The sequence below is a fragment of the Gallus gallus genome, chromosome 15 (assembly GCF_016699485.2).
Source record: "Gallus gallus isolate bGalGal1 chromosome 15, bGalGal1.mat.broiler.GRCg7b, whole genome shotgun sequence".
NCBI lineage: Eukaryota > Metazoa > Chordata > Aves > Galliformes > Phasianidae > Gallus > Gallus gallus.
In genome coordinates, this window is record NC_052546.1 from 6,137,341 (window position 1) to 6,154,666 (window position 17,326).

Below are 17,326 nucleotides of genomic sequence, written 5' to 3' on the forward strand. Positions count from 1 at the left end.
CTGCACAGCAACCAGAGCAGCACGAGGCTGAGGCGTTAGGGAATGGACCCGAACGGAGGAAACTCTTTAGAACCTGCACTCACACTTCTGCTCTGAACCCTTCGACTTGTATCTGCAGTGGCCCTGCAAGTCACATACACCTGACGGAGTTCCATAGGTCTGAAGCTGGAGAAGACATTAAAGAGAGATACTGGTAAAGCAAAACACAAACAATACGTAGGTCAGTTTTTAAAACTTTTTTTATTTTTTAATTTTTTTTTTAGTTTTTATTTTATATTATCTACAAAGTAAAAGTTTTCTTAACTTAAAAGTTACATCACTGTCTCACGATAGTGATCATCTCATCAAACGTGATTTATAAATAATAATTCATCAGTTTGACGATTAGAATTTTTTTTTTTTACTGAACCTGTTTCAAGTTTAGTTAGAAGTAAAAGGGATCTCCAAGTCTTGATTTTTAGTGATAATAGCAGCAAGAATCACTCTTGTTACTTCTTTTGCTAGCTGATGAGTTCATAACTTTGAAGGGTCATTAAAAAATAAATAACTTCCAGTTTTCAGCAAGCAGAGTTGGGGCACTTGCAGGACTCAGATACAGTGCATGGAATTATGGAATAGCCCACAAGTTCCTAAATGCCTCTACTCAGTCCGAATCTCTCCCACTGCAAGATGAACTGTTAGCATTCCTAGTGGATGTTACAAGAAATCAATTTTTTTTTTTAAACAAAATAAAATGAAATTCTAGTTTTCTGTGCTTCCAGTTGGCAGAAGCAGTAGAAGGAGGGTATTTGGCCTACAAAAGGTATCCAGCCTTTCAGTTATTCCAGATGAGCCTTACAACTGCTGTTGGTGGTGGGCTTGTACTGTAAAAAAAAAGTTCAAATGTAAATAATAGATTGGCAAGCCACACAACAGTTTGCTAGTAAAGTGGTCACAGGACAACTACTGAGCTCAACTTTTTTTTTTCTTTTTTTTTTTTTTCTTTTCTTTTCTTTTTAAAGAACAAAACAATACCCTGCATATCAAGATGTCCTTTGGATGTTTCTCTCCTCCCTAAACCCTCACAAAGCAGCTTGTTCTGCTCATACATTCCCCAAGACATAACATCAGAGGCTGTTTGGAAACAAATAATGATAAAGACACCTAAGTAACTTTAAAGCGGAAAGAAGTCACATAGCACCTACTTTTCCCCAAAAGTAAAGCTGCAGAATATTACTCTGAATTAAAGAATAGACTTCAATTGTCACTTTACTTCGGTCAGTAGAAGTCTAACAGCACTACCCCCAAGCAACATTGTCACTCCTGTCCTTGGCACCGATCGCTTTAAATTTAACAACCCCCCGGATCATTATGAGCAGGCTACGCAGACAGTCCATTCCCCACAGCAAAACCATGGCAATACCTGGAAGAACACAGCCCCACCGTGTCAGTGTCTGCACAGTTATCCAGTTCTGTACTTCAGCTACACAGAAACAAGGTCTTTGCTACATTAGCTAAATCCGGCATGCTTAGCTAGGCTTGCATTTGGGCTGGCAAAGTACAAACACTAAATGCACAAATAGTTTGCCATCAGCAGCCTGCCATCTAAAAGGACATCTTCCATTTGTTTTTTTTTGTTGTTTTTTTTTCTTTTTCTTTTCTTTTTTCTTTTTTTTTGTTATTCTTTTCCCCAAATCTGGTTCGTAACAGTTCTCCTCGCTACTGTGACCTGGCTCAGTTACGGTGCAGGTCTCCCGGGCACACACTCCTCACCTGAAGGGTGCGTCATATAGGGGAAATGTGTTGTTGTCGAGACTGGAATGGGCTGTAGTGCACTTTGAGCGATGGCGGCTTGGGGACCACCAGGTGGCTGTGTCGTCATTAGCATCATTGGAGCATGGGCAGTTGGGTGAGAAGGAACCATTCCTGACTGTACATGAGCCTGAAACAAAGAGCTCTTTAGTATAATGGTCACAAGGAGGCATCTCTCCTGGCCACATGACTAGCAATTTTTCTCCAGCTCTACCAGTAAATCCAGAGATTTACTCCATTTTAACTAGATTAGCTACAAAGGGATTAAAAAAGATAACAACAACTGAAGTAATAACTTTAAAAAAAGGCTCAAATCCTTACTGCTGGCTCCGAGTCACATTCTGAATTTTAGCAATAATTTGGACAGTGCACACTGGGAGAGACTGCTAGCATTAAACAGAGGGATACATATCTTTTTTAAACCTCAGCAACAAATCTTCAAAACATTATAGTTAGTAACCAAGATCAAAGCACTTCCTATGCAAAGAACGCACTGGGTGCAGATAGGAACCTCACACGCACTGGAGCTCTGACATCCCTTGCTCCCTTCTTATTACACAGCTCCACATTCTTTCATGGCTCCCTGCCCTAGGAATGCTCTCGAGTGACCTGTGCCCACACTATCTTTCATCTGTGCAGTCATTCTAAGATGAGTGATTTCATCCCTTGATGCTGTTAGGTCAGCTTTGTTCTGTTTCCAGTTAAGCTCATCACAGTTAAGGTCCTCATGTAATCTAAGCAATCATAATTAAGTCTCAGCAGAAAAAAGGAGATTAATCTTCATTATGGCTGATCACCTTCTGGCAAACCAGTTCAGTAACTTGTCGGTTGACTTCTTTTGCTCAGAGTGGTTCATGACTCTAGAGATTGTCAGTTGTTTTGAAAAACGAGTAAACACTGGTTTCTTAAAAGCACAACACATTAAGGAACTCCTAGAGCTTTCAGTCAGTTTGTCTTGGAAAACAAAAATTATTTGCACCTAAGGTTTGCTTTGTCCTTCTACCAGATCCCATTGACAGGGCACTACGGTGCAGCAATCGCAGCCTCACGACTTTCACAGGCCAGTAAAGACAGATAGCAGGTAGTGGCTACAATTTTATTTCTTAAAGACAAAAGGGTTATTTGACTCATCACAGACATTCCTCAAACTCTTTATCAGACTTGCACTGTATTAATAGCACTCAAGAAGCCTTTAAAGGCAGGAACTGCAGTTCAAATCTCACTCTTGCTCTAAAAAGGGCATAGAAGATAAGGCTGTGAAACAAAAACACCTTTCAGGATGGGCACCATTTTCACTTTGACAAACATGCTATTACAGCAGCCATAACTATGAAGCAGCTATTCATATAGCAGCTGGATTCAATACAGACACACACCGGATAAAAAATTTCGCTGTGGCTCAAACGCTTTGCAAATTGGAAGCTGACAGCACATTGTAATGAATTTTCAAGTACTGCTTCTCAAGTGAGATATGTCTAACAGCTCGATTCATCTGAGAACCTAAAGGGAAATTCAACTGATCCCCTGTGTTTGCCTAACTGAAACTCCTACTACATATTTCACAATGGTGTTCAGCAGTTGGAAATCGCACTGCTGAGAAACTATTAAATCCAGTGATTAGTTTCCCCACAATGGAATAATTACACACATTTAAAACTTCTTACAGAGCTGTAGTTATTCCTTCATTAGAGAGGTTTTTTTTTGTTTGTTTTTTTGTCTTTTTTTTGAGGGAACTACTTCATTTCCAAGTCAGTTAGTCTGGTATAAATATCTTGGATTATGGATCGTAATTGTAATTTTCACCCTAAAAAATTACAGCAGAAAAGACTGCGTACGTTGAAAATCAAGGGTAAAGCAGGCTTTGCCTGCAATTGCTAAAAATCCTGACTAAGCAGTCAGTTCTGGCTAAAACTTGCATCTGATTTGCTTTAGCAAGGTTTGCTTACGAAGTGCTTGGCACACAAAAGGAAGACAATGGCCACATCCTGCAGCGCAGGCACGAGTCTGGCCACGATGTGTACAGCACAACTCCTGTACGGTCTTATCTTTAAGTTGCCTTTGAAACAAATGTGTTTCACATTTCAAGGCACGGCACTGAGCATGCCACTCACCTGCAAGCTTCCAACAGGACCCTTCTAAAGGGCTGCAGGTGGCAATCTTGAGGCATCTCAAGAAGCTCTTAGACCTAGGCATTCACACCAGTGCCACCATGCCAGAGCAGAGCAATAGCTCACATAAGCCAAGTATCTGTTTCTGGCAGAAATCAGAGCCTGGGAGGACATGGCAAGGTGCCACAATAGCAGTAGTCACATTTGGGCATCCTCTCTTTATCCTCCCACAATGCAAAAAGAAAAAAGCCTAGCAGAATTAAAAAGCTATAAACTCAACATCAGTAAAACAATTCTTAAAAAAAAACAAAACTATTCATTGATTTGCTTAACTGGCTGTCCCAGAGAGATTTTACCAGAATTCAGTATGGGACCAGGGTCCTACTTGACTACCCTCCCTACCTGCAGTTAGGTCATGACATCTCAACTTTTGTTAACCTGTATGAGAAAGAATAAGCCAGGCACCAAGAACTTGATCCAAAGAAGCAGTTGTGCAGGCAAATTACTGATTAATTGTCTGCTCCTTGACAAAGCTTACTAAATCCATGAGATTCAGTAAACATCAGAAAATCTTTGCAACACTGCTTTACGCAGAGCTCTTGATTAATCAGTCATGTGCTTCCCTTCCCCAAATCCTTTTTTTCAGTGAGTTGACCACAAGAGACCAGTTAAGAGAAGTGGGTTTCTGATCCTGTAGCAAAGACTGTCATTAAGTTGCCCAACAACCATTGGGGATCTCCTGCACAAGCAGTTCACTTAGAACCAGACACACACACACGCACGCACGGTTTTCTCTTTTAGCAAGGATTGTCTTGCAAATCAACTGAACTAAATCTCATCAATCTCCCATTGCAGTGCAGCCTTGCTACTGCCCAGTAACCATTTGTATTATCCTTTGCTGAATGTACTTGTACAAATTTGGCTACAACACAAAGCCTACAACTGCCACCAAAAGCAGCAATTCAGCTTTCTTCCACCCAGCTCTCGTCTCCAACCTTTCTCTATGCCAGCTCTTCCTGTGATCATGCAGTGAACCCGAGTAGTGAACTGATTTGACTGAGAAATAGCCTAAAATAGGGGGAAGGGAGGCACACTTCAGTTGAATCAAGTCCCCAGTCTGGTTTGCTGCATGGCCAAACAGTTCTGTGAGCAGAATGGGGGGGCAGGACAAGAATGGGAATCGGGAACTGGGAAGAGAGCTCAATTTCTTTCAGTAGCAGTGCCAGCTTAAGATGTCTTTATTAAACTACAGTTGTAGATGCACTGGGTATTGGAAGCTGAGGTCCAAATATCTTGTAAAATTCTAAAAGAAAGGCAATGTACAAACAGAAACCTACATAACACAACAGGTAGTTTGTGCTGAGAGGTGACAGAATGGAAATCACTTCAGCAGGCCCAACTGTCCTATCTGTGTGGCATTAAGACATTTAGTCTTGAAGGTTGTTAAACTGTGTTTACCTGGGGGACATGGGCCATGTGTGGCGGATTGGTATATGCAGGTTGAACATGGGAGGGATGAATGGTGAAGACTGTTTGTTGTGCTGTAGGAAAACTATTTTGTGGAGACTGCGTATTGGAGCCTGGCGTCATGGAAGGTGGGGTTGGAGCTAGACCTGCGTGGTAAATTGCCGACTGCTGTTGTGGGTTTGCCAGGTGGAGTGCCTGAGCAGCCTGGTGCTGATGATGCTGCAACAAAAAAAATAAAAAAGAAAGAAAGAAAGACAGTATATCAGTGAGAGTTAGGTTATGGTCTAGAAATGAGAGATGTTTACATTACTTTCCAGAATAAAAAAAGTTTGCAAAACTGCTCCCCATTGTCAATCTTTTAAGTCACAAATCTAAGGATCCCCACACCTGTGGTCACCAGAAAACTCACTGCAATTGCACCAGGCTCATCTTCCCCTTGCACTACAGTCATATAGAGAAGCCTGGAAAATGGATGTGCTGACCAGAACCTACAGTGCCAGGCAAACACAAAGAGACTCTGCAGCCTCAGCATTGGACGTACTTCCTAACCGCAATGAGAGGAGCTCAAAATCACCACCAGTAGGAAGTTACAATGCATGCAGCATTATCACAAGTACTGTTTTGCTTTTAGCTGCCTGCCTTGGAGAAAAATCCTTCTTAGCGTTAATCTGATATTTTCAACTCCACTCACATTAAGCTGCAACAAAATTATGAGTCTTCTTTAATCATAACATGGAAATGAGCTACACCTCATCCCTTGTGGAGATGGAGAAACGTATGGTCAGACTCATGTTGGCACTTAGTGAGGAAAAGAGACTGCCACAAGTTTTCCTCCTTGCTTATCCTACAAATTATGCCATGAGACTACCACATTTGGCCGTTACAAGTAGAGAAGAATGAGATGATATATCTTTACTTCTAGAAAACACAGAAAGCTGGACAGTTCCTGCGTGAGATTTATCACACGCAGGTAGTTTGGGCAACTTCCCCCACCGTTCTACCTCTCAGGGAATCAGTAGATCGATGTAAAGTCACAAACCAATGCAATTCCTTCCAGTAGAGTGTTTTAAAAACAATTTAAAGACATTCACTCCCTTAAGATGTTACCTGCACGGGGCTAGGAGCAGGGTGGCTTCCAGCATGTTGGCTTTGCTGCTGGCCAGTTGGCGTAGCCGAAGGCTGAGGATGCGGAGGGTGCGGATGCAGGGTAGCATTAGGGTGGGCATACTGCTGAGCAAGTGAGCCAGTGGAAACTAGGATGAAAAAGAGAAATATTTAACAACAGACATGGAATATGCATTTAATCAAGTCACCATCTGCACTTGAAGATTTCGTTATCTCTCTATCGTAACGTAAAAATACTCCCTCCCCCTTCTATAATAAATATTTATCTTCCAAATAGCTGAGTATCTTACCTTGTGTTCATGTAGATTTTGCAGAGAAGTCTATAAATAACCATAATTAGACAGTTCATCTTCCCTAGTTCGACAATGCAACAGATACTACATATGAGAAAAGCAGTATTTCATCTTTGTTTTGTCAATAGACTGGTTTGAGATATCAAATTTATCTTTGCAATTTAGTTTTTCCTGAAATGTTCTTTAAAAAGCTGTTACAAGCCATTTTTATTTCCACCATCCAAAAAATTATTTGGCCTTATACCTGGCTAACCTCACCATGCTACTCTTCTGGAAATTGCTCACAGTACAGTCCGTGTAAGGCATACACAGTGCATGTATGCTTAAGAGCTACAGGGACACACAGTATACACATCAGAGCAGAGGAATTTTTGCAGAAGTCAGCGTCTTGCACTAAAATAATGTCTCTCTTCCTCCCCTCAAGGCCGATTACAGAGTTTTCTGGATCACCACCATTACATGAGCTTTTCAACACTACCATGAAATTCTTAATTCCTTGAAACAGTAGCAAGTAAGGTAAGAAACTCCAAAAAAGGGAAAAAAAAACATAGCAATATGAAACTCACACAAGTGAAACCACATCTGTTGCTACAGCCATACCAGTCTCCCAACAGCAAGCTAATATCAACAAGATCCTTTCCAAGGAGGCCTGCCCAGTTCTACTTCAAAAAGGGCCACACTAAGTTGCCCTCCCCTCCTCCCCTTTTTATTTATTTTTTAATCTGAGGGAATCAAAGAAAGCATAAAAAGCCATAATAACAGCAAGACTTCCTACAAACAACAAGTGCGCAACCGGAAAGTAAGACTCTAAAAAATGAAACTTGTCTATTCCCTCACTGCTTTTAGATCTTGTGCCACAACCTCTCCACAGCTTGCAGCTACACTTCTGCACGTGACAACGTGCACTCCTCTTTCCAGTTCTACAGCTTGTCAGGACTGTGGCTAGCTTTGCTGACAATGGTGCTGGAAGAGAAACAACCAAAGCAAACAACAACCTTCTCCTGAATCTGCTCCCTGCAACTGCTCCTCCTTTGTTCTGGTACCATTCTGTCTTTCTGACCAAAGCTAATCACACTGCTCACTGCTGGGTGACAGCTTCTTTCACGGGTTTTGTATTGCAAGAGAATTTGAAGTAGTTTTGTTTATTTGTTGGGACTTTTTTTTTTGCAAGGTGGAGTGTTGTGGTAGCATTTTCTTGCCTTAGTAAGCATACCCGGGAAGCAGAGCACAAGGAGTAACTCCAAGTGCAGCTGTTATGTTGCAACCATCTCCCCCTGCTAGAGAAATACAGGATCTCATTTCTGCAGACAACTGCTTGCTGCACCTTCTAAGGAGTTTTACTGTGCTGGGCTCTATGCTCACGAACACACAGAACTGCTTGAATATATAGAAAGGACAAGAGACGAGATGGGAGGAGAAACAACACAAAAACATAGCTGCATCTGAAAGCACAACACTATAGAACAAAAGCCTGTCTCAGACAGCAACCACGCTGTGCTTGACACACAATTACCCTGTGCAAACATCCCTTTTCCTGCAGTTTGATATGCTATAAAGCTGCAAACACTACTCCTAAAAAAGTCAGACTTAATAGGATATAAGCATTCGGCATCTTTCTGTCTAATGGAAATGTTTCTCCACTGTGCAGGCCATTACGGAGGTCTCTCCTTTATAAAGCAACTGCTCACCACATTTAACTTAATCCCACCCTGCTGTCCTGAAAGCTCTACTAAACCTTCCCTGAGCAAGTGGTCTCACAATGATGTGCACCACAGTGCTTCAGGCTATTAGTGCAGATGAACTCCATATGCTCTTGCAACCCTGAATTTTTGCACTTAAGTGTACTCATGCCTGACACATGTAGCAAAAACCACATTATCTTCTGCAGATAGAGCACTTATTTACACTTCCAAAAGCATCAAAAGCAAGGGAAGTCACTGTTTCTCATATCACTACTAAAATTTATTTTGCAGCAGCATCCCTACCACTTTCAGACTTGGACAACTTTCAAATACCACTCCTCCTTACAAACACTACACAGAAATGAACAACAGAAACCAAGATTATTTTTACAGTATGAAACTTACAGTTTCCTACAGCAGGAAAATTTTCTCAACCTTGTTATTATACAATACTCTGAAGAAGGCCAGATGTTATTATCTCTGCTGAAGTAATAAACTCACAGCAGGATCCACTTGTTGCCAAAGGGCAGGCTACCAAAGATTTGCCTTCCCCAGCTCTCATTTCACTGCCTTGGCCGCAGAGCTGGCATGTCTTCCTCTAAGTTACCTTATTCTCCATTCAAGAGGTTTTTGAGTATACATGAAAATTAATGCCAAGTTGTACGATATTCAAGGCTTCCCACATCCTGCCACACTGCCTGTTCAGAGCCCCAAAGTAACGTGGTACTCCCTGAAACCATTAGTGCAATTCATCCTTCATTTCCCTGTAGCCCAGAAAATAATAAACAGAGTTATTCTGAAACAGATACATTACACAATCAAAGTTCACAAGGAGAAATTTCACTCTCAGAAAAACAGTTTGGTGCACAGGAATTGTGCCCCAAAAATAGGGAAGGATGAGGAACTATCATACCATCAGCTTCCATTACATTCCAAGAGCCTCTTATCCATAGCTGTGCAGAACAGAAATTCTCTTATTTCAATTGTAGAATTGTGATTTCCCCAGCTTTTCCTCTCCTGTTTTGTCTTCGCTATAACGATCTCTACAGGTTCACTTAAATTGAGCAGAGATGCTGCTGCAAATTACATTTTAATAGCAATATTAATATTAAAAGTGCATTTCAAAAGAAGATACTTGCACACTTATCTAAATCCTGGACACGAATCAAAAGTGGTTCAGGAAGAGTGGCTGCAAGCCTGAAATAGGTGCACTGATCTACGTTACCTCAAACCAGAGGTCAAATTTTAGCTCTAGGAATGTAAAAGGATTTCCACGTGTAGCTGCTGCAATTAACAGTTTATGACAAGCCACTGAAATCTCTGGAGCAACTTAGCAAGCCTCTGGAAGAAGTCTTGCAAAATGGTCTCTAGAAATTCACCTACAAAGCCACAACTAAAGCAAGTTCAACAACTTTTTAACAGATTTGTCCCTGTTGATCAAAACAGCTCACTACAAACCAGACAAGACAGGAGGGCGAAAAATAATTAAAAATAATAATAATAATCACAGATTATCCAACGTTTTCCCATGTCAGAACTTCGTACATTTTTCAATCTGCCATCCAGTAACCACAAAGCACCAGGAAAGCCCCAGGCAAGGACAAAACAGCTCCACAGAGCCCCTTGCTGTCTCACTTGTAGCACAAACACACCGTTTCTCACCTTCGTGCCCTATGTTCCTCTCCCCAAGAAACGCTCCTTGAGGAAACCTGCTGCATCTTTCTGATTGTTTCCCAGAAGGAAATATGTAACTGAACTAACCTGGAGATACACACGGTGAAGTTAAGTTGGGCAGTACTAAGGAGAGCACAAATATCAGATGCATTTAATCACTGAATTCAGCTCTACAGAAGTGCAACCCATGTCAAAGTCAGCTACCAAATCCAGCAAAGGAGCTGAAATCAAGAGGTCAGAGCAGCAGAAACCAAGCAGAACTCCCAGATGCAGAAACCATATCATGTAATTTCTTATTTCCCTGGTAGGAATCTCAGTGCTGCCAATGGTGGCCATCATCCAAAGATGCCCTGAAGCCTATTTTCAAGAACTGACCAGTGAACAAACTTCAAAACTATTGCCAGATCCAGTAAGATGGTGAGGATAACTACATTTAAAAGACCTGAATGGTAGGAAGCAAAGCAATAGCAATGTTTCTTTCAGAATATCAACATTTACAGAAGTCATTTCACATAGGCATAGTGGACTTCCTTAAAAAGATTATCCACTAAAGGAACGAGCTTCTTAAAATTATTTCCATGCACCAAATCAATATGTATAAAAGAGTACAGGTCAGCATCCCACAAGGCTAGCTTAGATAAAACCAGTTCTGTACAAGGGACACACAGGATGGCTGCTCTATAAGAGACCTTTGGAGAACAAGTGGTATTTCTCACATCTTTCATGTATCAGTTTATTTAAAAAAGAAGTAAAAATAGAAAGAAGAGTGCCTGGCATAGGCTGCAGCTGGCCACACAAGATAGGCTCACTGCAGTACAGGAGCAAGTCTGACAGTACCCTGAAGCTGCAGTTCCCTTCCCCATGTCCCAGCTGACAGCTCCAGCCCACCCCATCCAGCCTGACCACACCAAACAGCTTCCTTGGGGCTCTGAGATGAACACCCAAGCACTGCTTGTTAGATGTCAGGGGCTTTCTTACTTAGTGCTTGCTTATAACAATGTCTGCAGGGTCAGCACAGAGATGCAAACAGTGTCCCTCACCCTGGCTGCAGCTTGAGCAAATTCCTCCCAGGGACTCTGAACTCGAGCTCCAGCCTTCTAAAGAGATGAGGCACTCCTCCTTTTAAGGAAGTTCATTAACTTGCAAAGGCTTACATCCCCAGTTGGGCCACGGAAGAAAGGGAACAAGAGAGTTCACCTAAGGAAAAGCTGTCCACACGTGGCACTCATTTCTGGTTGCAGATGAAGAGAGTGAGTACTGGAGTTAAAACATGTTTATCAAACAAAACAACTCAACAAAAAACATGTTCCTGTGGTATTTTAAATCTGTTCAACAGCTCTTCCGCTGAAAGGAACTTCCCTGCCTTTTCTACATACTGGTTTGGTGCAAGGAAACCTGTTCCCCTCAACACGTCCCATTCGTTTAACATCTGTTCTTTAGATAGTGCTTTTCTGTACAATCAAAATTAGTACAAAAAACCCAACTCACTGGCAAAGTAGAAAGAAGGGCCTGTCTCCTTGCTGTATGGTATTTTGGGACATGCTGAATTTGGGAAATAGAAAGGTAAATTAGCCTCTTGCCGCGTGCATGCTTCCCGTCTTCTGGAAAGGTCAGTGTCTTTTGTTTTTAAAAAAGACTGTAGAATCATGCAGATATTTGTATTTACTTAGTTGATATTAGGGTTGGATATTTAGTTTTACAACTGAGTGGAGATGAAACAACACGAGTCCCAGGTAAGCCTTCCTTCTACACTGTGATACTGAGGTCTTCAGTTCTTAATTGAGTATTAATACAAATAAACTTTACGTCAATTCATGATCTATTACAATCCACTGTAACAAGAAGGTTAAAATGTAATTACATTAGACCATAAATCGCCCCCCTTGTTTGTTCAACTGTTTCACTGTCATTATTAACAGTTCCAAGACACCTTTGGTGACTGGTTCACTTAGTCCCTGGAGAATCCTTTGAAGCTTACATTATATCCACCATTGTACTATCAGGGTAATAGAATTTACTCTACTGCTGAGACAGAAACCAGATAAAGTTAGAGACAATACCAGACCAGCAAAACATATGCAGAAGGGGAGAGAGGAAGGGAGAATGGGGACAGGAATGACAGCACAAAAAACAGGAAATGCATCTGTATAAAACCAAGGTCTGGTTTTACACAAGTTTCTGTTTTGTTTTTTAAACACAAAAGTTAAGTTTTTCAAAGAATTCCAGTTATCTACAAGCATACACAGTTCAGCTACACAGTAACACAGCAATTAATTGGCACAAGAATACATCCACCCTCAGCTTAGATAACCAGATTTTCTGCCAACGCCACGGGACAAGCTGTGTCTTTGGGCGACATAGGAGCAAGCCGTGAGCCATCAAACTTGACCAGAGCAGCAATATGGACCATACAGAGCCAACACTTTGTGGAAGGTGGTGTGTCCTGAAACCTACGTGCAGGGTGAGGATGGGTTGGTGTGACAGGGCATGTGTGGGGCAGCTATCAGCGTGCGTGCTGCCCTGTTCCAGCAGAACCCGCGTGTCAACTTCCCTTGCTAAGGGAAGCTCGTGTCTCCAGAACTTACGAGTCAAAATGTGTAAGAGCCATCTGTATGGTCTGACTGGCTGACAAGGTGAAAGAGGGCTGTGTGAGCCGTCCCCATCATGTTCTGAGGGGGAAAGCCCAAGGATTTACACATTCCTTTTGTGTGCTCAGATGGGCCTGTGGTGAGTGCAGCTGAGCTGCTCGGCTTCTCTGCTTCTCTTGTCAGCAGCAGCTGGGGAACACAAGCAGGGCACTTGCAAAGAAATCCCAGAAGTGCAGAAATATCCCATTAGACAAAAATATTTTGCTTCAAAATGAAAAAGTGCAGATCAACAAGTGTAAGTCACTATGTGTATTTGGAATTGAGAACTCACTTCCTGAGACAGGAACGAAAACAAAAACCAAACTCGCGGCAGTGAGGACCAACAAGCATTCCTCCTCACTGCCAGGCAGCTGCTGCTTGCCACAGGCATTCACTTGTCCCAAACCATTGAAGAAGATGGAGTTTCAGAGCTCACCAGAAAACATTTCACACCTTAAGAACACCTCATAAGCAGTGCCCCAACCCCCACGGCTCAGCGCAGCTGTCCTTGTAGACATCTTCTTTCTACCACATACACAGGAAAAAAATGGAGTGAATTTCGCAAGAATTATCTCAAAGGAAGCACCAGAACCTTGAAGGATAAAAGGACACTGTAACCCACTGAGTCCAGATATGAATGGGGGGTGGGGAGGGAAGTCAGAGAATAAAAATAAAAATAGATCAGACTGCTATTTTAAAGAGCCAAAGGGAAATGTGAGAACTTGCTTGAGCAAATGCTCCGAAATCAAAAGCAGCAATGGCTGTTTCTCAGGAAGTTGTTATTCTGGATTTTCAAACTGCTTCCAAAAGAGGACCAAATTCGACTCAGAATCAGTGTGTGGTGGTATATTTAGCTCAAAGATTCCATAGGTAAGCTTAAGATCCCCAAAATACGGAATGTAAGTTATAAATACCTTTGTATATTACCATTCAAAACTACCTCTCACTCAAACCGAAGGGAACGATTCCAGCAAGTTGCTTGTCAGCACTTCACTCCATAAGCAGCATTCATCTACTACCTTAGGCAATTCTACATTTGTTCCAAGCAGTCACGTATTGATAAACGGAAGTCAGTTATCTTACAGATGGACACATTTTCAGGAAATATCATCAGCCTAGGCAAGGTCTTTGAGTAACACATGAAAGCCTTGCAAAACCTGGGAATCAAGAGTGATGCGCTATACCTGAAGTCACTCCATGGGTAACTAACTGTAAACTTTGAGTCAATCCATGTTCACAAGGCAATAAACACATTTACACACGGCAAGACCAAAAAAAAAAAGTGTCTCATATGGAGTTCATGATCCAACTGGGCCAAATGTTTTCTATAAACAAGAATTTTAAGTGCTTGGTCATTTACTGAGAAGGTGGGGAAATGTTTGGAAGAGTCACCAGTAGGCAGTTGAAAGAACACAAAGACATGCAATTTCTGTAAATTAGGTGCTCTTGGAAAAGTATTGTTTGAATTACGTGGAAGGAAATATTAAAGAATTCTCAATTTTGACTCAGCTTAATTGTGCATACCGGTAGCTGGTCACATACCTACAACAGATAAGCCAGAAAACCAACACAAAATGAGAACTAACTGTTGTAAGTTAGAATCTCAGTGAAAAAAACTATGCAGACTTCTGATCAGAGCCAACCAAGTGGAAAAGGCTTCTACTTCAATGCTGTAGAACCCAGTGCTTATGGAAGAGAAGGATGGTGCACAGTGGGAAATTGCTAGGAAGTAGCAAGCAACCATTCTGAATGAAGCTTCTGAGATTCTCTCACATCTAGCTTTATTTTAATCAGGGTTTGAGAGGAGAGTTTTCACCAATAAAGGTCTGAAAGCCTTTGATCATTCACTGTATTGGAATTCTATTTAATCTAATGAAAAAGCAAACAGAAGATCTGTTTACATGGACACCTCAAGCACAAGAGTTGAAAAGATCAAAGTAATACATTTAGTAAGGACCTGCGAGAGAAAGACTTAAGCTCTTCATGTAGCTTCCCAGTTCAACTTTATTACAAATGAGCTGAGGTGTTTTTTCAAATAGCAAAAAAGGTTTCTCTCTATTATTTTTGTTTCTTTACTATGTTACCATACTACTGCAGAGATCTGACAGGATGTTTTCAGATGGGTAAGACACAGATTTGTTTAAATCAAAATTAATGTCACACTAAATTTCAGATTTTTAGCCTTGTTAAGTTTTCATGACACATCATGGAATTCCATTAAGTATTAGAGTAAAACTAAGCACCGGAAAACATACAAAGATGTCTAAAGGTACAGAAAATCTTTTATTAGAATCTAAGTCAATAATATACGTGACCCAATAAAAGTCTTCCTCAGATGCTGTAACAAGTATTGAAATGCCATGTTTTCAAGAGACCATCTGTCGTTTTGACAATTTATGACAATTTTCAAGCCTTCTAGCAACCTTGATTCTACCTCTTTCCATAGCATGTTTTGCAGTGAGGCTTTCCCTCCAAAAGGGGCATTGATTTATCATACATTTGTAATGCTTTAGAAGTTCTCACATTATAGTTTGTAACAAGGAAACCCACATTTTCGCCATTTCACTCTAAGTGAAATATGCTCATCTGATAATGCTGAAGACCAAAGTCAAAGCAATACATGAGTTGTTTCAAATACTTAAATCTTGACTTACCAAAAAAGAAAGGTAAGCAACACAAGTTTTATTTTGCTTAGACAGTAGTGTTCATACTGTTAATAATGCTAGTAGTACCATAAAGACAGCATTTCACTAGTTGTCAGAACTAAAGTCAAGTTTTGAAACTGAGGTCATAGCCTTGCAATAAAACCAGTCCTACTTATAAACAAGAAACAATCAAGGGATGTTGTGTCAAGGGCATCAAGAGAACTTGAACAAACTTCTTTCAGCAGATATTCTTTAGCAGCTCCCAGCTTGAAATTTCATCTTGGTCACTCTGGCATCCTACTGAAATCAGCACACTCGAGTTTTCATTTTAACCAGGTGGCTCAGTTTTCAATGCTTTGCTCATCATCTTATGATATATAAACCACATTTACTGGTGTAATTTTGAGTGATACCCATATTTGAAACTCGAGATTTAAATATATCCCTGCACAACATAAGAGCTTAAAAAGTTACATATAACACAAAACGTTTCCTACCATACATAGCATGCGTCTGTTCATGCGCACCATACTGTGTTGCAGAAGAAGATACTAAACCAGGCTGTGCATGAGTTGGTGGTGCCATCATTCTAGCGTTGCCCTGTATTACAGGGCTATAAACATGAGGATGCTGCATTCAACAGAAATAAGAAAAAACAGGCAGTTAAGATAATTACAAGAAACTAGTGTGATCTAAACAATAATTACGTATTTAGAAAGAGCAATAGCTGGGCCTTACTGAAAACACAGGGCAAACCAAGAATTTCGTACTATCATGCTTATCCCAGTTGCTCTAAGAACATAAAGATGTTTTCTGCAGTGGATTAGAAACTGACAAAAAGCACTGGCATGTCTAATTTCTGCCACTCTAATTACGTAAGTTTATGTACATAATCACATTTATCCAATTAAGTATGTTTATTAAAAAGCCTTTGAACTCAGAGTACAATTTGTTTATTTTCAGAGCATAACTAGATGTCCTGCCTCTGACCTGAAAGGAATTGCTCAAAAAGGTAATATCAATAATAAATGACAACTTCTAAATTGACCTTAAAACTGTTAAAGGCTTTGAAGCACATTACAATACCAAATATGCTCCAGAATAGAGAAACCTTCCAGACTGAATGACTTCTTAAGACCGGAGACAATGTGGTATTTGGGACTGAGCCACTTATATATTTGTCGTACCATATCACATACACCAAAAGATCTCTTACCTGAGACTGGTAGTGTGGCACATGCTGCACAAGAGGCTGATTAGGAAACTGCTGGGGACTATATGCAACATACTGTGTTGAATAAGCAGGTGGTGTAGCTACAATTGGAGGGCCTGCTGCTGAGGCAGGGTGCATCATGGTGCTCTGATGATGTTGGTCTTGCCGCTGCTGGGGCATATTTGGTACTGCAAAGCAAAAAGCACCATGCATTAGAAATACAGGATGAAAAATGTTAGTCTTACTCAAAGCTTTTACATTACAGTGCCACTGTTACCAAACGGAAGCTCCTCAACTCTCATTTTTAACCTCCATATTACAGCTCTACCAGTAAGCAACAACACAAAAAGGAGTTCCTCTAAGAAACATTTGTCATCACTGTCTTTTAAAAAACATATACACAGCCACAAACTCAGGCCTGTTTATTCTGTGAAGAAAGAAAGGTGAAGAGAGAAAGAGACTGACAAGAATCAACAAGAGAAGGGTTATGTCAGGACACCTACATTAATTCAGTTTGATCCTATCCTCTTCAAAAGGCTTAATTTATTCTCTATGGGAACTACTCAGCAACTGCTCCATCAACTGGAAAGCTGAGTGTTAACATTACTTGTGCTCATGGCAGAGGAGAATAAAGGTCTCCACACAGCTGCAATTTTAGGCATTTGCATCTCTTAATCTCTGTGCTATCCTTCAGGATAGCA

At 40.9% G+C, this 17,326-nt stretch overlaps 1 protein-coding gene across 48 annotated transcripts in view; it reads right to left on the reverse strand.

The window, feature by feature from the left end:
* Positions 1-221: 221 nt before the first annotated feature.
* Positions 222-17,326, reverse strand: part of ATXN2 (ataxin 2) — a 50,014-nt gene continuing 32,909 nt past the window's right edge. For 14 of the 48 annotated variants that reach the window (XM_040648466.2, XM_040648464.2, XM_040648461.2 and 11 more), the window contains 5 exons: positions 16,629-16,813; positions 15,910-16,042; positions 6,474-6,619; positions 5,358-5,585; positions 222-1,921 (listed from right to left, as the gene is read on the reverse strand). In XM_040648466.2, the coding sequence (XP_040504400.1) occupies positions 1,718-1,921; positions 5,358-5,585; positions 6,474-6,619; positions 15,910-16,042; positions 16,629-16,813 (896 nt within the window). In that variant the 3' untranslated portion in view covers positions 222-1,717. Of the gene's footprint in view, positions 1,922-5,357; positions 5,586-6,473; positions 6,620-11,628; positions 11,683-15,909; positions 16,043-16,628; positions 16,814-17,326 lie in introns of all 48 variants that reach the window. The other 34 variants (XM_040648462.2, XM_015275569.4, XM_040648453.2 and 31 more) reach the window with 5 other exon arrangements.